This window comes from Peromyscus maniculatus, chromosome 5, assembly GCF_049852395.1.
Source record: "Peromyscus maniculatus bairdii isolate BWxNUB_F1_BW_parent chromosome 5, HU_Pman_BW_mat_3.1, whole genome shotgun sequence".
Classification (NCBI taxonomy): domain Eukaryota; kingdom Metazoa; phylum Chordata; class Mammalia; order Rodentia; family Cricetidae; genus Peromyscus; species Peromyscus maniculatus.
The window spans coordinates 80,614,977-80,637,126 of record NC_134856.1 but is presented as its reverse complement, the minus strand read 5'-3'; the positions used below and the strand labels follow the sequence as shown (position 1 = coordinate 80,637,126).

General features: G+C 47.3%; 1 protein-coding gene across 15 annotated transcripts in view; it reads right to left on the bottom strand.

Annotated features, from left to right (window-relative positions):
- The window catches only part of Frmd4a (FERM domain containing 4A), a 749,198-nt gene that overhangs the window by 60,372 nt on the left and 666,676 nt on the right, over positions 1–22,150 (bottom strand). For all 15 annotated transcript variants that reach the window (XM_076572733.1, XM_076572735.1, XM_076572742.1 and 12 more), the window contains 3 exons: positions 21,128–21,193; positions 20,371–20,428; positions 17,877–17,963 (listed from right to left, as the gene is read on the bottom strand). In XM_076572733.1, the coding sequence (XP_076428848.1) occupies positions 17,877–17,963; positions 20,371–20,428; positions 21,128–21,193 (211 nt within the window). The remainder of the gene's footprint in view (positions 1–17,876; positions 17,964–20,370; positions 20,429–21,127; positions 21,194–22,150) is intronic.

Sequence of the window (22,150 nt, the reverse complement as noted above, 5' to 3'; positions counted from 1 at the left end):
GCTCATCTGGATAGTGACCATGAGGGAAAGCTAGTGAGCTGACCAACCCAACTACCACCCAGACCCAGGGCTATGAGTTGGCCCATAACATCCGCCAAATCTATGAACTGTTGGAGTATGTGAAGAGGATGAACCTACAGATCCAAAACAGTAGGATCTCCATGACACAGGACAACAACAGGATATCCAAGAGGAGCCCCAGTAAGAGCCCATCATTGGTGGTGTAGCAGACACCAGAGGCCTGAACCAGACCAATGACTCATGGCAATAAACACAAGTACAGATGTATCGACTAAAGGGTAAACTATGTGACTCACCGGGCCACACTACAGCTTCCATCCACAAGATTCTTCTTTTTGGTTTTGATTTTGTTTTTGTTTTGGTTCTTTGCTTTGTTTGATTTTGGCTTTTCTATTAAATTTGGTTTTGTTTTGGGGGGAAGTTGCAAGGGCAGAGGGCAGATGTGAGGGGACACGGAGATAAGTGGGATTGGAATGCATGATGTGAAATCCACAAAGAATCAATAAAAGTGTGTATATATATATATATATATATATATATATATATATATATATATATATATATATCAAAGACTTCCTCCAGTAGATGTGATGGTTAATCACTATTGTGAATCACCTAGGAGACACACATCCCTCCCTGGCATGTCTGCTAGGATGTTTCTAGGGGAGTTTATCTGAGTTGACCCACCCTGAATATGGGCACCACCATTCCCTGGGTTGGGGTCATGACAATAACATGGGAAAGAAGAGAAGCCAATTATCACCATTTGTCTCCCTCTGCTTCCTGAGAGGAGACAATGTGACCAGGTCCTGCATGCTCCTGCCACCATGCTCAAAACGTGAGCCCAGATCAACCCTTCCTTGCCTTTGTCACAAGGATGAGGAAAGTAACTAATACTTGGAGAACAAGAGAGTGGGAATGAGTGAGTCTAGAGAGTACATATCTTCAGTACATAGTGTAAGAGGATAAGTATGCAGTACATGTAAGAGAAAACTGTAATGGGCCATTTCACTTGCTTAGTCAGAGGCATTGGGCAGGCTGTTCTAAAGTGTTTATTTCATGTAGTGACTTTGCGTGGCAAATGTTGTTCTTCTCTATTTGTTTAGAGGTGAGCACATCAGTTTGCTGGTACCCGGGAGCTCTATCTAAGGATGTGGCATTATCACAACATCCCCATCCCTCTTGCAGAGGTCACCTGACCCTAGGGAAAGCTGAGGTGGATGGCAGAAAATGATGACAACAGACTCTACAAGGGCGTTCAGCTATTCATTTGTCACTACAAAGCTCTTCGGCTTAAAGACGGTCAAGCAGCAACCCTCTACCCTTGCGTCACCCAGAGGGACAAAGGCAGCGTCGTTGGTGGCAAGGGCTGTTTTGGGGTCATTCTTTAACAGCAGCTGGTTTATGCATTCATACCCCTGGTGCTTCAAGAACGGCCCTTCTTGCTGATGATTTCGTCTGTCTGTCTGTCTGTCTGTCTGTCTGTCTGTCTGTCTATCTATCTATCTATCTATCTATCTATCTATCTATCTATCTATCTATCTATCAGATTTTTGAGACAGGGTTTCTTTGTGTAGCCCTGGCTGCCCTGGAATTTACTCTGTACATCAGTGTGGCCTTGAACTCAGAGATCCACCTGCCTCTGTTTCTCGAGTGCTGGGATTAAAGGCCTGTGCCTCTATACCAAGCGTGATTTTATTTTATTATTTTGAGACTGGATCTCATGTGCTTGAACTGCTGGTCCCCTGGCCTTGTCCTTCCAAGTGCTGGGATTACAGGTGTACACTACTATGTCCTGTTTCATGCAGTGCTAGGTGAGTGCTTTACCAGCTCAGTTACATCTCCAGCTCCTGCAGACCTGGGCCAGGTGGGCGGGAGAGGGAGACTCCTGCATGCTGCTGAGAATTCAGTTGTGAGCTCTAGACCTCTTTACTGGGACAGGGAGCCTGGTTTGAGGCTGGTGGGCAGGTGGCAGGACAGCAGACCTGCAGCTTTCTTTCAGGCCAGTCACAGCTGTGTCCCCCAGGCTGCCCTGCACCACAGCTGTCACCGGCCAGCGGGGAGCAGGAAGCAGGTAAGTTGGCCTGGGTTTTTTGCTAGAAGATCTGACTGCCCAGCTTTTCCAAGGCAAGCAATGGGCTGGGCTGAGTGACCCTCTCTACAGCAGCTGTCCTGGCTGCTACTCCTTTATGGATCTCCCTGCTGGAGCAAAGCCTTCTTCAGAAAGATGATGAGTTCTAGAGGTCTAGAAGACTTCAACTCCCATATTCCTGTCTTTCCAGAAAGACAGGTCTTACTTTTCCAGCTCTGGTGTCTCCCTTTCCCCTGAAGGAATTCTGAAGTGGTCAGGTCAGTTTGAAGATTCCTGAACTTACAGGAGGAGGAAGGAGACAGCAGGGGAAAGCAACTGAGGCACTCAGCGTCCTACCCCGAGCCACATCCTCTCATCAGGGCTGCTCCTGGCACCACAGACTTCCCAGTCTCGGCCTGGGTAGTTCTCCCAGATATCTACACCCGTCCCTCTACCAAAGCCGCCATCATCATCCTGGGCTGTAGCTGTCTTTTTACTCAGATGTCTTTACCACATTCAAGCTTCTGGAATGTACTATATCTTGTTTCCCACCCTGGAGCACAATGCCTGAGGCAAATCAGTTACTGTCTGTTACTCCACAGCTGGGGACTGAGTGAATGAAGGAAGAAGGTTAAATGCAATTCAGACGCGTGCAAGGTCATACAGATGGTGTGTGACGGGAGCGGGTATCTGAGCTTGAATTCAGGCTACTTCCACAAAGTCAGGAGCCTGCGCTTCTTTAGAGGTACAGTTCTAGGGATAGGAAGATAACTCCGTGAGAAAAGTGTCTGGTGAGAAAGAATGAGAACCAGAGCTTGATCCTTAGAACCTATGTATAGTGGCACGAACATACACCATTCTAGAGTTGGGAAGACCCTGGGACTTGCTAGCCAGCCAGCCTAGCTGAATGTGCAAGCCTCAGTCCAATGCTTTCCAAAAACAAGGAGGGAGGTACCCGAGGAACACCATTGGAGGATGACCTCTGGACTCCAGTCTCCACATGCACATGTACCACATGCACATATATGCATATACATGACCACCCTCCCCCCCAACCCAAGTGCATTTCTAAACTATTCATGGCCATGGGGAAGCAGCCGTTAGGGCTGGATGAAGGACGGAGAATGGAGGAATCCAATTAAGAACTCGTAGAGTTCTGAGCAGCTCTATTTAAACACAGCAAGATTCCAAAAGGAATTGGGGTGTCCATAAACCCAGGAGCCCTGGAATTCTAATGCCCACTTGGACTGAACAGCTCATCCTGTGTAGAAACTGCCTCTGTCTGCTCAAGGTTCTTTGTCAGTATGGCCTGGCAGGGTGGGTCCCTGCAGTAGAGTTCAGTGGCCCATCAGCAGGAGCTGTTGCTCTGACCCTACCTGGTGGACAGAATTGTGTCTGTCAGGTTCCGGCTGTGCTGGAGTTGGGTGTTAGGTCTAGCAGTTTTTAGGAAGGTCAGAGCACCCTGGGTTTCCCCCATGAACCATACTGATTGGAAAACAATCTTCCCAGCAGTGCACAGTTCAGCAAAGGAAAGCTGCTACACTCTCCCGTGACGACAAGTTCACCAGAACTCAACACCAGGGTCCCCAATCTAACACACCCACTTCTATAACAGAGAAAGAGTCCAAGGAACCACAAGTGTCTGACGGTCTGAATGATCCCAGCAGGGCGATCTTGATAGCCAGGTGCTACCAGCTCTAAATTTCTTTTTGCTTCAACAGACAAAAGTTAAATCAAAGGCAAATCCAGATGGAAGCCATTTTTTAATTTCCTTCCTTCCTTCCTTCCTTCCTTCCTTCCTTCCTTCCTTCCTTCCTTCCTTCCTTCCTTCCTTCCTTCCTCCCTCCCTCCCTCCCTCCCTCCCTCCCTCCCTCCCTCTCTCTCTCTCTCTCTCTCTCTCTCTCTCTCTCTCTCTCTTTCTTCTTACCTACAAACATAAGTGGTAAAAAGTCACAGGCCCACTCTTGTCCCTTGCAAATGTCTCACTGCTTACTTGGAGTGAGTGCTTGAAACCCTTCCATGAGAGTTATCCTATTTATACTGAAGTCCATTAGGCCACTGTATACATACATGCTAGGATGTCTTCAAAATTAGCAGTGTTGCAACACACTATTAGATACTTTACTCCAAGTAAGTACTTTTATTTCCCTTCCCAGATAGGGTCTTATCATGCAGCACTGGCTGGCCAGGTACTATGTAGCTCAAGTTGACTTTTGAAGCCACAGCAATCCTCCTGCATCAGCCTCCTAAGTTCTGGTATTATAGAGGTGTGCTATCAGGCATGGTGTTCACTATCTTTTATTTGTTGAGTATCTGCTGCCCATCAGACACTTGCATGAAGCACTAGTAGAATAAGTGGCCTGTGCATTTTTCTGAGGCAAGAGGTAAACAAATAAGAAATCAACACACAAACCATGGGGCACAAACTACAGGGCACAGCCAGTCAAAGGATAACAGGTCCCAAGGACAAATGTAACCCAAGCAGAGGGGGCAGGAGAAGGGTTGGTACCGTTACAAAAGTAACTGGCTATGAGCTCTATGAAGGACTGAGCAGATACTAACATCTGTATGCACACACATACACTGTGTGTGTGTGTGTGTGTGTGTGTGTGTGTGTGTGTGTGTGTGTGTGTTGTATGCCAGTGCAGAATTAACAGCCAAAGAATATCATTCTGCTATAAAAAGGAATAGACTCCTGGGCTGGGGAGATGGTTCATTTGTTCATTTGGCAATGTAAAGTGTTTGCTGGGAAAATATGAGGACCTGAGTTCAGATCCCCAGCACCCATATTAAAGCTGGGGGAGAGGGAAGGAGGGAGGGAGGGAGGGAGGGAGGGAGGGAGGGAGGAAGAGAGGACTGGAGAGAGGGAGAGAGGGAGAGGGAGAGGATGAATGAGTGCTGGAAATGTAGCTCATAGACTCATAGCAGAGTACTCGTCTAGCATGGAGAAAGCCCTAGGTCTAATGCACTGTAATGGTGTGTGTGTGTGTGTGTGTGACCTCCATAAGGCTAATTGCATGAAAGGACCCAGCAGCTCACTATACAATAGAAGCTCCCCTGCTGGGCAGTGGTGGCACACGCCTTTAATCCCAGCACTCAGGAGGCAGAACCAGGCGGATCTCTGTGAGTTTGAGGCCAGCCTGGGCTACAGGGAGAGTTCCAGGAAAGGCTCCAAAGCTACACAGAGAAACACTGTCTCAAAAAAAATCAAAAACAAAAACAAAAACAAACAAACAATCAGAATCCCCCTACTCTCAGCGGTGCCTCTTTTCCATAAGAATCTTTCCTTGTTGCTGTGGGGATCCCCTTCTCTCATTTGCTGGGGGGAATTTATGGATGAGTCACCTTCCTGAGCCCTTGAGCCACCAGGGCAGCAGCACCTCTGGGCACTTGCTGTTCTCTGCAGCTCACGACTTTCCCTCTGCCAGTGAGAAGTCTGGCCAGTGACCAGTTCTGTTTTTTGATTTTCAATGGGTTTCCAAATGTCAAACATAAAGTCAATTAGGTGATTAGAAACATACAGGTGCACAGGAATCTCACTCAGCTGTGACCCTGACGGCTTTCTAAGGGAGGGCTGGTGCTAGGTTTCCAGTCCAACGTGAGCACCTACGGAGCCTGGAGTCCAGAGCCCCCCCTGGTGCTTTGCCCTCTTGTTAAAGGCCAGAACATAAAAAGCCACCACAACCAGGCTGGGTACATACCAGCGGGCACAGGGGCACGTGAGCTAATAAGATGCCAGTATACACCTTCCAGAATGATCGAGAGGACTGGTGGAGAGGTTTAGGGAGCAGAGGCACCTGTGGGCAATGCTAAGGGGGGGGATAACCAGGCTGTTAAATAGTCTGCTTCACCGGACAGAGCCCTTAGAAATCTCCAGTCATTAACCCCACACAGGCTTGTCCTAGATTTTACTACCTGCAGAAACCTTGGCCACTGGACCCTAGAACCAAGGATAGGTAAAATGAAAGTCCCTCCTGAGACTTCAAGATGAGCTGTCCTACATAAGAGACTCGTGATTTGATCATCAGCCAGGAGAGGCCACAGGCAGGAGAGGCCACGAGCTGGGTAGGAAGGTCACCCACAGGCTCAATGGGTTGACATGGGCCTTGGTTCTGACATCGTGGCGTAATTACCTACCTGGGGCCCCTTCTCACTCTGAAGTGTGTTCTGGGGTTGGTATGCTCACCCAATGCAAATACAGGCAACCAACCAGAGGAGTCGAAGTGATAGAAGCAGAGAGATGGCAGCCGGAGGCTCCGGGAGAGGAGACGGGGCCCTACAGGGAAATGGGTGTGAAGTCCTAGGTCTGGAATATAGAAAGAATTCTGAAGACGGTCACACTGAGCTGTGCAATGAAAGCTACAACACAGTTACTTGTGTTGTACGGATTTTGTTGGAACTTTTAAGACCTTAGAGGCTAGATGGTCGGCCCAGTTGATAGTGCTTGCCTCGAAAGCACAAGGACCCGAGTTCAATTCTCAGCACCCACAGAAAATGCAAGGCATGTAATGCACACTTGAAATCCTAGGGTTAGGGAGACGGAGGCAGGGGGGTCCTTGGGGTTCATTGACTAACCAGTCTTACCTAACTGGTGAGCTGCAGGCCAATAAGAGAATCTACCTCAAAGGGGGTGGCCAAAGCTGCTCCCCAGCCTTCACATGCACATGATACATGTGTACAAGCAGGCACACACACGTGAACACACATGCACACACATATTAATGGCACATAAAATCTTATGCTTAAGATGATCCTTAAATTCTTTACTCACAGTTTGCAATGTGCCATGCAGGTAGAAACTGAGAGAACATCATTACAGGGGAGGATCTTGGGAGAAAGACGTGCTGTGAGCAGTCTGCTTCCCACAGGGAGCAGGCGAGAAAGGCCCACCCGTCTACACAAACCTAGAGAGTCAGGGCTTATGACAATCACCTGGAGAGCTTGGAGGGTCCCCGTCAGAAGTCAGGTGAAGTAGAGGAGGGCGGAGACTGAACGTCAAGATTGAAGCTACTATACATTGGATCTTTATGTTTTTAAAATTTTATTTATTCATTTATTTATTTTCTACTAATTTATTTGTGTGTGTGTGTGTGTGAGAGAGAGAGAGAGAGAGAGAGGGAGAGGGAGAGGGAGAGGGAGAGGGAGAGGGAGAGGGAGAGGGAGAGGGAGAGGGAGAGGGAGAGGGAGAGGGAGAGGGAGAGGGAGAGGGAGAGGGAGGGAGGGAGGGAGGGAAACTTGCAAGAGTTAGTTCTCTCTTTTTACCATGTAGGTCTCGGGGATTGAACTCAGGTCATTAGACTTGGTTGCAAACACTTTTATCTACTAAGCCTCCTCACCTGCTTTATACTTTGGATATTGAATGTCCCTCACTAGCCCATGTGTTAAAGCCTTGGTCACCAGGGTGGTACCATTGGGAAGATGGCTGTGAGATCCTTAGGAGGGGAAATACTATGGGACATCATTAGGTCACTGGGGACATGCCCCTGAAGAGGATTTTGGGATTCTGGCCCTTTCTCTTTCTTTTCTTGTTTCTTGTGGATGAGGTTGCTGATTTTTTTTTTTTTTTTTTGCTTTGCCATGTACTTCCTACCATGGTTTTTGTCTTGCAACAGGTTTCAAAGCAAGGGCCAACTGATCATGGCCTAGAACCTCTAAAGCTGTAAGCCCAAATGACCTTTCATCTTTATAAGTTGATAATGTTAGGTGCTTTGTTATAATACCCCAAAGCTGACAAACAATTTCTATTGTCCCTTAAGACTGAACATGATAATTCCTTTAAAAAACGCCAGTTTTACTTTATTTATGTTTGCGTGTCTATGTCTGTGCATATGTGTTGGGAAAGTCAGAAGAGGCTGTCGGAAGAGACTTCCCGGTGCTCAAGTTACAGGTGCTTGTGAGCCACCTGACAAGGTGCTGGGAACCGAACCAGGGTCCTCGGCAAGAGCAGCACGCACTCTTAACCACAGAGCCACCTCTCCAGTCCCCTTAATGTCTTGACAGAAGCTTGTTTTGCTGTTTAAAGTGGCTGGGTGACTTTGACTATGTGGGAATGACCAAGAGCCTGAGGCTGCCTGCGGCTTTATCAAGGGGCAGAAAAGACACACAAAGTAATGGTGTGAGATAAAAGAGCTGTGCCCTTGTGGGTCTGATGTTCTTGTTAGTCCATGAAAAGTCACTGGTTTTGAAGCCAGAGAAACAAAGTTCAGAAGTTACTACTGGTTTGTGGTTCTTTTGGCATGAGTGGGGCTACTGAATGCTCCCCTGCAACGATCTGGGAGCCAACGATAGCATTTGGTTTTGGTTTACTTCTTCAAATTGCATCCAGGGTCAACAGGGCTCCTAGAGTAGCGGGAATCAGTCTGCAGAGTTCTTCAGAAGCTCGTCAGTCTCAAGGGCGCTGCTATGTTGTCTGGCTGGGTGTTTATTTGAATGTTATAAATACCCAGTGTCCCGTTTGACCCCTACTGTCCACACCATCAATGTGGCTATTTATATGGCCTTTCTGAGTGTTGGAGCATGCACTGCATAGGGCCAGGGAGGAAAAGATGGCTGGGAGACTAGACATAGGAAGAGGATGAAGTCAGGAAGACACATGCCACAACAGACGTATCAGCTGGGGAAGAAAAGGTGCCCTGGCCATCTGATCAGATCTGGCTTGGGCACTGGTTCAGGTGGAGAACAGTTAAAGGTAGATGTGGGGCCAATCTGTCTGGAAATTGGTGTTCTCAGTCTGGGGAGATAGGCGGTTTGCTGAAGTACTTGCTTGGCAAACCTGAGAACCTGAGTCTGATCCCCAGCACCCATGTGGAAAAAAAATCAAGGTGTGGTAGTGTAGTGCACGCTTATTTCAGCAGTGTGGAGGCAAGGCAGGCAGGCTTGCCAGCCAGGTTAGCTTCTGTGGGGAATTCTGGGTCAGTGAGGGACTCTGACTCAAAAGAAAAAGGCTAAGTGCCTGAGGAATGACACCCGAGGCTGTCCTCTGGCACATACATGTACACACACACACACACACACACACACACACACACACACACACACACCCCACAAAGACACACAGACATATACACACACACAAACACACACACACCACACAGACATACACAGACACACATACACCACACAGACACACAGACATACACACACATACACACACACCACACAGACACACACACAGACATACACAGACACACATACACCACACAGACACACAGACATACACACACATACACACATACCACACAGACATACACAGACACACATACACCACACAGATACACAGACACACACACACACACCACACAGACACAGACACAGACATACACACCCCCCACACAGACATACACACATACCACAGAGACACAGACACACACACACACCACACACAGACACAGACACACACAGACACAAACACACCCCACAGACACAGACACACATAGACACACACCACACAGACACACACCACACAGACATACACACACACCACACAGACACAGACAGACACACACACACACACGCCACACAGACACACACAGACACAGACACACACCCCACACAGACACAGACATAGACACACACAGACACACACGTGCACACACACGCGCAGACACACACCCCACACAGACACACACACACACACACACACACACACACACAGATACACACCCACACAGACAGACACAGACACACACACACAGACATACACCCCACACAGACACAGACATAGACACACACAGACACACACCCCACACAGACACCGACACAGACATACACTCCACACAGACACATACCCCACACACAGACACACACACAGATACACACTCCACACAGACAGACACACACACACACAGACACACACCCCACACAGACACAGACACACACACACAGACACACCCCCCACACAGACAGACACACACACAGATACACACCCCACACAGAGAGAAACAGACACACACACACACACACACACCCCACACAGACACAGACATACACCCCACATACACACATACACACACCCACACACAGAGACACACCCCCACACAGACACACACCCCACACAGACAAACACACACACACACACACACACACACACACACACACACACACACACACCCCACAGACAGACACAAACACACACAGACACAGAGATAGACAGACAGACAGACACACACACCCCTAGAGCCAGGTTTGGTGGAATAAGGTTATAATCGCAGCTACATGGGAGTGTGAGACTGGATGATTTAGAATTTGAGGCTAGCCTGGCCTACGCAGTTGAGTTCAAGTCCAGCTTCGGTTATCTAGTAAGATGTTACCTCCAAACAAACAACAAACAGACACAAAACAAAATCATCCACCTATGTGACACAGTGTTGATTTTCCCTGCTCACAGACAAATGTGCTTTTCCTCAAAGGTGACAGTCTGACAGGAACATGAGATTCCCAGAAGAGACTGGAATATGAGCTCGTGCCCTTGAAAGCCTGGCATGCTCAGAATGGTCTCCCCAGGAACCTGTGGGAACAGAGGGACCCTGGGTTCCCAGACTCAATAACCAAGGAAGAAACCTCCTCTTAACAAAGGGACATTGTTTGCGCTTCCTCGGCCTCTCTCGTTCAGTATAAAAGACTCTAACGATACTGGCTATGTCAAGGGCAGATGCTCTCTTATCTTGACAGAGGGAGACTCTTGGAGGAGTGAACTTACTCAAAGTGGAGAAAACTAAGTTAGATCCATCCTGTCTGTCAGTCTCCTTTTCACAGATAAAAAGAGAGGCAGAGAGGTTAAATATGTCACAGCCTCCCCACCCCGCCCCCCACCAGGATTGAGCAAACAGCATCCAAATTCCCACCCTTTATTTTGGAGCTCTGAGTGGATATGGAGGTCACTGGTTTACAAAGCACTTGTGTGTGTGTGTGTGTGTGTGTGTGTGTGTGTGTGTGTGTGTGTCCATGCCAGACAAGCACACAATTACTGAGCTACATTCCAGCCCTTGATTGAAGCAGGGTCTTGCTATATAGCCAAGGCTGGCCTGGAACTCCAGGTTTCAGCTGGGGTTACAGGCATGATCCACTATGCTTAGATTGGGGAGTCATTCTGGTAACTTCTTATGTTCTCTTCCGACGACATCCCCGCCCCTGAGTACCTGCTCCCCAGCATCAAGGCTAGCTCTCCTTGCTGACCCTCTGCAAGGACCTGTCACCCACAGGCACTGAACCTTTGCAGGTCCACTCATCCCACATTGTGATCTGAAGGAGTGCTAAGAGGTGGTTCTTTGATCCTGTACCACCAAGGAGCAGAGGCTGTAAAATGCTAAGAATGCTAAACACATTAAGTAGCGTTTCCTCTGGCATGGAGAGAGGGTGTGGTTTCCAAGGAGAACAGACAAGCTGGAAGAAGCAAGGCACCCAGCCAGGGCCAGGCGAGTCAGAGGGCTCTGTAGCCAGCAAATGAGTCAAAGGTGCCCAAACTGAAGCCGGACCAAGTCAGCAAGGAACAGCGTTCTTATCGCACTGAGTAATTGAGTAGGGCCATGCCGCTGGGAGTTAGCTCAGAGTTAATGGAACATTTCCTGTAAATATTATTTTCCCTTCCTGTCTCATCATCTCATAGAATTAAAAAAAAAATGTCTTTACTCATCAGGGGGAGGTGACAGGAATGCATCAAATTCTGGAGCCATTGGCCTGTCTCTGAAATACTCTCAGGAATCAAGAAGCCACACTAGCTGCTCAGAGGCTGGCCAGTTACTCTGGTTCCTTTTCCTAATGCCTCAGAAGGGATGCTAAAGCACTCCTAATTGTACATCTAAGCACACATAAAAGGCCCCCTAAGTGCACATCCAATAAATAAGAAATGCTGCCTACTGAATGTGTAACAAGGCCTGACTCGACAGTCCTTCCCAAAGGATAGCTTTCATTCAATCCAAGCTAGCTTGGGAGTAGAAACTCTGAGTGCTGATTTATGGATATTGAACACGACTTCTATAGGGAGGTCCTTGTGAGTCACACGTTTCAAGCTGGTCTAACTTTCTCAAAGGCCCATTGAGTAAGCATTTTTTTTTTTTTCTGTTTTCTTCTTATCGTGCCTCTGATGACCAGAAGTCAGACTGGTCAGTCTGTCCACAGGTCTGAAGGTTGTAAGACAGAAGGATTTCACACAGAATCCTGGTACTGATAGGGAACTGAGTCACCCTGGTAGGGAAGACAGCCACCCACACCTCCTTGACAGAGAAGGAGCGATGGTCACAGAGATTAAAGCAGCTGTTACTTCCTCAGGCTTTGATCTAAGGAATGTGGGGCCCTACCCTACAGAGGGAGCCCCTTGTGAGACAGATCTAGTTATGTGCCCCTGTAAGACCCTGGTTCTCTCAGGTTGACTCAGTAGGGCCCTCCAGTATATGACATTTACTTTGCATTCAAAGGCTTCAGGAAAGAGACAAAGTACTCTTGCTCGTACTAGCATAATTGGCAGAATGTGTAGGACAGCCAATGTCGTGGCTGCTGGGCAGTTTGCAGGATTTGATGTACTAAGTCTCAGTGATTGACCACAAGTGCAAACTAAGATGTAACCTGAGATTGACCCCAAGGGCCCAAGCATCCACTGGGTACTATTCCATCAATCCCTGCGGCCAAGAAGGTTCTAATTTAGGACATGAGCACCTAGGCAGTGAGTTATTTCTACACACGTGTGCACACATGTCAAAGGTGATTGGCAACTGGGTGTGCACACATGTTAAAGGTAGTCAGCAACTGGGATGAAACAGGAGATAGTAACCTACCGAGAAGCAGGATTTTTCTTCCTTGGCCACCATGGTCTTTCCATTTGTTATTCATTGCTAAACTAAGACAGAAGTGTGCGTGTGTGTGTGCGTGTGCGTGTGTGTGTATGTGCGTGCGTGCGTGCGTGCGTGCGTGCGTGCGTGCGTGTGTGTGTGTGTGTGTGAGAGAGAGAGAGAGAGAGAGAGAGAGAGAGAGAGAGAAAGAGAGAGAGAGAGAGAGATCCCCTCCTCCTCTGATTCTACATTAATGTATGTAAAGACGAACAGGACTACTGCCCACTGAGAAAAGAGAGGACCAGCAGCCAAAGGGCCATTTCTAAGCTACGGTATGTGGTATGTGAGTATTGACAGGAGCTGAGAATCTGGGAGGCAGGCTGAGGCTAGGAGGGAAAACTTCACTGGGTGAGGGATGTAAGCAGTATTTCCTCAGAGTGCATGGAGGGGCTCCGTAAAGGCTCATACAACATGGTATAATGTGCTCTCAGAAACTATCATGTATACAAGCCGGGGCATCACAGCGGGGAGTGTACACCTATGATAGAGTGCGTTCACTTTAAAATCCTGCTTGTTTCTGCTCCAGGGCCTTGGGAGGACTAATCTGTGCTGGCATCTGTGCTGGTTAGTATTTTTGTCACCTTAACACCAGCTAGGGTTATTTGGGAAGATGGAGGCTCAGATGAGAAACCGCCTCTGGATGGCCTATAGGCAGGATTGTAGGGCATCTTCTTGATTAATGAGTGGCAAAGGAGGCCCAGCTCATGGTGGGCCGTGCCATCCCTGGGCAGGTGGTCCTGGGCTGTATAAGGAAGCAGGCTGAGCAAGCTATGGAGAACAAGGCAGTAAGCAGCTTTCACCCAGGGCCTCCTCTTCAGTTCCTGCCTCCAGGTTCCAGCCCCTGGTTCTTTTCATTTAGAACTTCTGAATTCTTTTGAACACATTCAAAAGACAAAAATCAAAGTCCCCACATGTCTTATTGTTTCTGATAAAACATACTCTGAGGGGCAGAGAAAAAAAAGCAAGAAAAGAAACCTAAGTTTTTGTTTTGCTTTAAACTGAATTATTTATTTATTTATTTACTTATTCATTCATTCATTTGTTTATTTATTTATTTTTGAGATAGGGTTTCTCTGTGTAACAGCCCTGGCTGTCCTGGACCCAGGCTGGCCTCAAACTCATGAGATACCCCTGCCTCTTCCTTAAATTTAAATTTTGTCATTTTATGTGTTTTTTTTGTTTTGGTATTTTTGGGTTTTTTTTTTTTTTTTTTTTTTTTTTTGAGACAAGATCTTGCTATGTGGCCCAGGATGACCTGTATTGCCTATAGCGCAGCGTGCTGGAGTTACAGGCCTTCTCATAACAACTGGCTTTTTCAGAAACCGTTTGAAATGCAGTTCATAGCTTGTATTGAGAGCTGTACTTAGGGAAAGAAGAACTGCTTGCAGGAGAGATCCAGGGAGTGCGCTGTAGGGTGTTATCAGCAGGAAGCGTAATTCTTTCTCCTACTCAAGCTCGGAGGCATCTTACTCTGCACTCGACCTTTCCAAAGCCATTCAGAGTGGGCCTCAGTGGCACAGGGTAGACGCTGCACAGGGTAGATGCTGAAACTGGAGTGCCAAGCTGCCTCTCATCCAGAGAACTAGGACCACACTGCTGTCCTGTCTGATGGCCATCAGCTCTGGACTCTTAGGGATTTGGGGAGACATTTTTAGCGAGCCCTAAGGGAACACTTGTGTGGATGGTCACAGGTGGCGTAACAGAGATGAGCCCGTAGCCCTTCAAAGGAAAGGGGAGAGCTCAGCTTGCCACCGCCTCAACCTGAAGGCTGCCTCTTAGTACTATGCACCATGCGGCAGCTGCATAACTGGGTCAGAGTGTCAGCGAGGGCCTCTGCTTGCTGCTGGGTGGGAAGAGCTGCCTGGGCAGGAGAGGCAGTTGTTGCCACAGGTGCCTCCACGTACTTAGATTTGGGCACTGATGATCTCCTGAGCCTCCCTGGAGGCTCAAGGTGCTGGAGATGTACCTGGCTCCAGTGCCAGGAGGGCGTGCTACCACCTGGAGGACATCCCTCACGTGTGTGCAGTGCACTCATCCTCTGTGCTTGGGAACACTCCAGCTCTCAGTACCCAGGGACAATGCAGCCATGCCAGCTACGCCCGGCCAACTTTCCCCAAGTCTGAGTGCGGGAAGCACGGATGGCCATGAGTGATGGTGCCAATCTCCAGACCCACGTGAATATCCTTGTAATACTTCCCACACGCATAGCTGAGAGTCATGGAGACAAGGTGGACCCAGGAAAGCAGCCGTGAACTCCATCTTCCTGGGAGTTTCTGACACATAGTGGGGGTTAAGAACCACTGGTCTGGAGGTACCTAGGAGGGACTTGGAGTGCTTATAAGCAAGCCTGCAATGATAACTCTCTGCCAGGTCTGTGCCCCTCCTCAGCACATGTTCCAGTGCTCTGAGTTGCTCAGAGCCTCTCCTGTTTCCTACAGGCAACAAAAAGGGGGTTTGTGATGCTAACGATGTCGGGTACAGAGAAAAAGGACTCCTCCCCAAGTCTTCCAGCAGCCGGGATTTCATAATTGTGGCTTTCATTCACTCCTTGGTTTTGTCTTTCAGCCCCATTAACATCTTGACAGACACATAGACCCCCTCAAAGCTAATGAAGCAGAAGCATCACTTGGCCTGAGGGGGGTTTGCAAGGACTGTTCCTAACTTTTTTTTTTTTTTTCCGAAACAGGGTTTCTCTGTGTAGTTTTGGTGCCTGTCCTAGATCTCGCTCTGTAGACCAGGCTGGCCTGGAACTCACAGAGATCCACCTGGCTCTGCTTCCCGAGGGCTAGGATTAAAGGCGTGCGCCAACCACCACCCAGCGACTGTTTCTAACTTTATACTCAGTTTGTGCACTTGTTTCCCAGGGACCCCCCAAACTGTACATGAGCCCAGAAAGGCAGCATCTGGCTGTCTCCCAGAGATTTCTATGACCAAGAACTGAAAAATTCCACTCATGAATGCCTTTTCTGGGGACCCAACTGCTATCCTTCCTTCTCTGTTGATACTATCTCCTCCTCCTCCTCCTCCTCTTTTTTTTTTTTTTTTTTTTTAAAGAACTTTCTGTGAATGCTAGAAGCCAAACTCAGGTCTAACTAAGAGTGATTAATTTATGTTGTGTGTGTCTCTTGTGTTTTACATGTACCAAGTGCGATCTTATTACTTTCATTAGAACTATACTTAAGAGAAATTAAGAAAAAACACCTACACAGGAACACCATGGGCAGAAGTTTCAATGCTGCCGGCATGCCTTTCATATAGTTTAGAGGGAAAGATTGCATCCTGCTGTGGGCCCCAGCTCGCCACACTGGCCTCGGTTCACTCATGCTGTGGAAATCCTTGACACTCTTAAGCTCCAACTGAATACCTAAGTGCCTACTCCCCACAGTTCCCCGGTGTCCATGGGGCCCACGACTGTGAATGTCCTAAGCTATATTGTCCTCCCAGCTTTTCCCTCCGGAGGAGGGCGAGGCAGAGCGGCACATGCTGCAAGCAGGACTTTGTGAAAGGTGCTGGGAGTGTGTTTGTCATTTGTAAATAGAAAAAAAAAATCGCTTGGGCTGCTTGGAAAGAGAGAAGAGGTGAGGTAAAAGAGAAGCAGGAAGGGGGTGGAGAGGGAACTTCGAGAATTAGAAAGGCCAGTGGAGAAAATACCAGGGGAAACAAAGGCACAGCACAGAAGGGTGCAGGTCTACAGCCCGAACACTAAGGGGTTAAAGCAGGGACCTGGGGCACTCGTCACTTCTTAAGTGCAAGTGGAAAACAGGCTTTGGAGCGAGCCACACAAAGCAACACCCCCCCCTCCCCCCCCCCCTCTTGCTGCATGGTTCCCAGGGAACAACTCCATCGTCTGTTCACCAGCTTCACATGGAAATGACATGATTTTACTGGTCAATCAAGGGAAAATTCTCCCCACCACAGGCCATTTTCCCACTGCCAACTTAAGGAAGAAGGTGACTAAGAGGACGGTGTTTACTTCATAGAGTGTAGTCAGCCCAGATGTGTGCATAGAGTGTGGTCAGCCCAGATGTGTGCATAGAGTGTGGTCAGCCCAGATGTGTGCACAGAGTGTGGTCAGTCCAGATGTGTGCATAGAGTGTGGTCAGCCCAGATGTTCACACAGTGTGGTCAGCCCAGGTGTGGACATAGAATGTGGTCAGCCCAGGTGTGCACAGAGTATGGTTTGCCCAGATGTTCATACAGTGTGGTTAGCCCAGGTGTGTGCTTAGAATATGGTCAGCCCAGATGTGCATAGAGTGTGGCCAGCCCAGGTGTGTGCATAGAGTGTAGTCAGCCCAGGTATGTGCATAAAGTGTGATCATCCCAGGTGTGCAAAAGTATATTCTTACCCCAAAATTTTGCCATTTAAGTTTTCAATTTGTTCTGGTTTGGAAAATATTATGCAAATGAAAACAAAATTCAAACACATTTGTGTTTCCAGTGACCTGACTCCCTTTCTCTGGGGCCGATAACTCTAGTCTCTGTTCACTTCTATGATGCTATAAAGGTATTTGCCAGAGTTTCAAGACTTTTTCTAATTCTTTATATTTCATTTCTCCATGACTTGTACATGCTTTTGACCTATGATTTTACTCCAAAAACCATCATGAAGAACTCAGATTGACCTCAGGATTCAAGGGAGTTAATGTTCCTTCATTTCACCAAAACATGCAGCCTCCCGAAAAAAGGAACATATATAATAGTTCCTCAGCCCATTTGCCCATCTGTTCTTGGAGAATGGAGCCGAACACCCTCCCTTAAGTAATTATAACACTTTGTTTCCTTAGAGACTGGGAGAGAAAAATATTTACCCAGGAAACTCAGAAAGGATCACTGTGGAGCAATTTATATATACCTGCATTAGCATGGGATTGGTGAGCCCTCAGGCTGTCAATGTTAGCTCACATCCACCCCATTCCTCTCTCAAAAGAAAGCCTTAAGCCCACAGAAGAGGGCACCCTTACCTTGCGTGGTTTCACTTTATCATGGTAGTCATACTGGAAGATTCCTTTGTAGCTTAGTCCCAGCCACCATGGTATGCCTTGCTTGTCCTAGGATGTTAAAGGAATATAGGTCAACATGGGGCTGGAGAAGATAAACACAGAACAAGGGATTCCCTGCCTCAGCTGATGACAAGGGAAACGGCAGAGTCTCTGGAGTGGAAGGAAGCCCTCCCTACTTTGTATCTTAACATTGTGGATGCATGCTCAGTTACGTGAACGGCGCTGGGGACCAAGCCTGAGCTGGGCAATTGGCTCTGTTCCCAAGCAGAACCACAGCCAGGATACCTGTATTTATTTATTTGGTGTTAGCATGCACGCCTGTTCCTGTGTGTACAGGTGTGCATACACATCCATGGCCTTACATGTGAAGGCCAGGGGCTGGCATTGGTTGTCTCCCCTGCCCCGACTCTCTCTCCACCTTATATTTTTTTGAGATACCTTCTTTCCCTGAATCTGATGCTCACTGAGTGGCTGGCACTGGTTGTTCTGAGAGCCCTAGGGCTCCCCCTACTTCTGCCTCACTAGCGCTGGACATTTTACTTGAGTGCTGGGGATCTGAACTCAGGTCCTAATGCTTACACAGCACTTTAAAAACAACTGACCATCTCCCCAGCCTCCATCTTCACCTCTTAATGAACAAGTCCAAGTACCCTGTCCCCTGCCCCCTCCAAAGCTAGGCTGAGCCTCTCACTTGCCATACAGAAAAACATGAAATATGTTCAATGTTTTGAAGAAAATGAATGACTTTCTGATCAAAGAAACTGCCACTGCCTGTCAGACCTAGAGAGAACCCAGGAGACCACAGAAAGGGGCTTCTTCCCTTCAGAGGGCAAAGGTATTGAAGCTGAATGCTCAAACTTGAACGGAAGTTGAACCTTCCCAGCCACACTGAGCCGGTGGCAGCAGTGACTAAGGGATGCCATCTTGATATTCTGCTCGCCCAGGAAGAAAGCTGAATGAGGACTTTTAGGACTCACATAGCAAGACTGAAGACAGAACATTACTAGGATTGGATTATAAACCGTGGGCCCCTCTGTTTATACATTTTATAGGACTCCTTATCACCTGAGTGAGAACCATAGCTCTCTTGAGGATAATTCTGAGTGGTTCCCAAATGCTAAGACTTTACGCCAGGCACAGCAAGCAGCCTTTCCCCAAGATTTGAACTAATTTCTGCATGTGTGAATGGCTTAATCAATGTCTTCATCACAAGAGTCCTGGAAACTCAAAACGAGTATGGTGGTTTGCAAATATTTGCCAGAAGGAATTATTTCAAGGTAAGCAAAAAGATGAAAGACAAAAGAAATAAATTTTGGAGAAAAAATGATTCAAAGCTCCAGGAGTATATGATTTCTTTACAATCTTTTCTTTTCTTTTCTTTTGGTGTTGGGGATTGAATTCATGGCCTTACATGTCTTAAATGTGGACTCTATCACTGAACTACCCCACCCCATTTCTAAAAAATATTTATTCATTTATTTGCAGCATGGAGGATTGCACTCAGGGTCTTGTGCATGCTAGGAAGATAGATAAATAGGTAGATGATAGACAGATAGATAGTTAGATATATAGATAGACAGACAGACAGACAGTTACATGTAGTGTAACATCATTATGTTGCTCCCTGTTGCTGTCTCTGGGGGGTACCTGTGCATGGCACTGATTTTACTCAATAAAACAAGATGAAACTCAGTGACACTGTGAGGTCAGGGTGCTGAACCCTGGCACAGGGGGATTCTAAGTCCCTTTTCATGGACTTTATCTGGGGGTCCTCCTATACAACATTGCCTGGGGGGCTGGGCTTCTGAGGGGATTCACCCTCCTCATCTGGAACATAAGAAGTTCCCAGAGGCTGGGTGGTCCTGCTCTCGACACTAACTTAGGCTTGAGAAAAGTGTGAATCTTTATCATGTCAGAAAGAGATCTTAATGTGGCACAGTGTGGATGAACTAATAGAATTTAGGGTGAAGCTAATGCCACACTGGATTTGACGATGCCGCATTCAAGAACACAGTCTCAGATTCTTTAAACGCTCCCAGTTCTCCTCGGAAAGCTGACTATGTGGCATCAGACCCCTAAGAGAAACACCACCTTCTGCCACAAGTTTTTGGTCTCTCTAGTTTCTTATATTTGACGGAGCCTTTCTAGTGAGAGGCCCTGAAACCCTGATTTCCCAGGATTCCTCTGAGACTGAAGGGAAGAAGAGATTTATTACATTACTTCACAAAAGAAAATAAAAGTGTATTGGAGTGTTACTCTATCAAGTGTTGGTACCCTCGGGGTAAAATTCAGTTGCTCAATGTCCCCTGTCAAGCAATCTTTCTGACCAAGCCAGCCTCCGTCACCTCCTATTCCCCTCAAAACCTTCAGACTAAAAAAAATAAGAGAATTTTCTGTTTGCTTGCTTGCTTTTTTAGGACAGCGTGGGTAGACTTCAGCAACTGAGTTCACTTACCTTCACTGCATAATAGTGAACACCGTAGGTTGGGAGGGACTCCACGATACTCATGTAGCTGTGAAGACAACACATACAACAATGCATATAAGGACTATTAGGCAGAAGTGGTGTCATATCATATCATATCATATCATATCATATCATATCATATCATATCATATCATATCATATCATATCATATATCATATCATATCATATCATATCATCTATATAGCTGTGTGTAATGAAGTTCTGGAGTGGTTATTAATTTGGAAATTAGTAGAAACATCCCTCTCCCTAAACATCTTTCCAAGGAGAAATCAACCACCTTGATGTATGTCCCATTAACACAGTCTTGTGTGTGTGTGTGTGTGTGTGTGTGTGTGTGTGTGTGTGTGTGTGTGCATTTGTGTTGTGTATATGTGTGTATGTGTTCATGTGTATGTGCATCTGCAAATACAATTGTGGGTATGTATAAGTTGACGTTGGATATCTTCCTCTATTATTCTCCACATTATTTTTTGAAACTTGGTCTCAGTTGGCATGGCACTCATTGAATCAGCTAGGCTGGCTGGCTAGTGAGGTCTAAGGACCTGCTTGCCTCCTCCTTCCAGTGCTGGCATTATATGCACACTGCCATGCCTGTTTTGTTTTTTATGTGGGTTCTGAGGTTCTGAATTAGAGTCACTCTGCTTACAGGGCAAGCACTTTATTGACTGGGTGTCTCTCCAGCTCCCAAACACAATCTTAGTGTGTACTCAGAAGGACCACTTACTTCACGATTGCTTGGCCCCTCGTCTGGCCATTCAGCTTCTTGTAGTACTCAATGACTCTGTCTTCACTAGAATCAGAAGGAAAGGATTCTGGTATTAGAGGTTGAGCATCCTACCCCCCCAAGAAGCTAAGACTTCACCGTCCCTCCTCCTGAGAACCTCTGAGGAAGCTGAGCTGGAAACTAACCATGTCCTGAAATGACATGTGCCATTCAAGTGAAGTCTCTTAGACGTGGCGGGGATAGAAAAGCCCATTTTTTCCTCAGAGGATTTACCACTGACTGCGAATCAGTTGGATAATATTAGGTTTGAGGGCGGAGGGGCGCTGTTCTTTGCAAGATGCCATGGACTAGGAAAACATGAAGAAGCAGTTGTCACCAGTCACAGAGGATGTTGTGGCTAAACTTGCTCGGCGTTCTCTCCCTTCTGACCTCCTCATTTACAGGTCCCGTCAACACAGGATCTGGGGCAGTGGGGTAATGTTGCTCCCACCCAGTGCTCTGGGCCAAACTGTTCTGAGCAGTTAAAGACTCAGGGCTTCCAAGGAAGAGAGAACATTCTGGAATTTGGGCCTGGTTAATAAAAGTCCCAGGGACACACTGGGAAAGCAGCACACTAGCTAACAGAGTGAGATTACAGCTCATTTACCTTTTGAGGTTTTACTTCTAAAATTACCGGGAGATTAAATGGTCCCTTGGTGACCATGGCTAGCCAATAGTTCTCTGGCAGAATGGAGTGTGGTTGGGGTAATGGTACAGTCTTCCTGGGGTAGTGACTGGTGCCAGGAAAGGTGGGAACAACAGAAGCTCCCACTACAGCCTCCAGGGTCACAGCCCCAGCCCACAGAAAGAAGGGGGGGCAGTTGTTGGCAAAAAGTCTTATGTCCCATTCCTAGGGACAACCTTAAAAGTTTCATCCTCCATAACTGTCCTACAGGCTTGACTTTGTTCCCACTGACCCACCTGTTATTTCATCAGCAAGAGGACTCCTTTAGTTTTGTATAAGAGCGTCGTGATGGGGAGCAT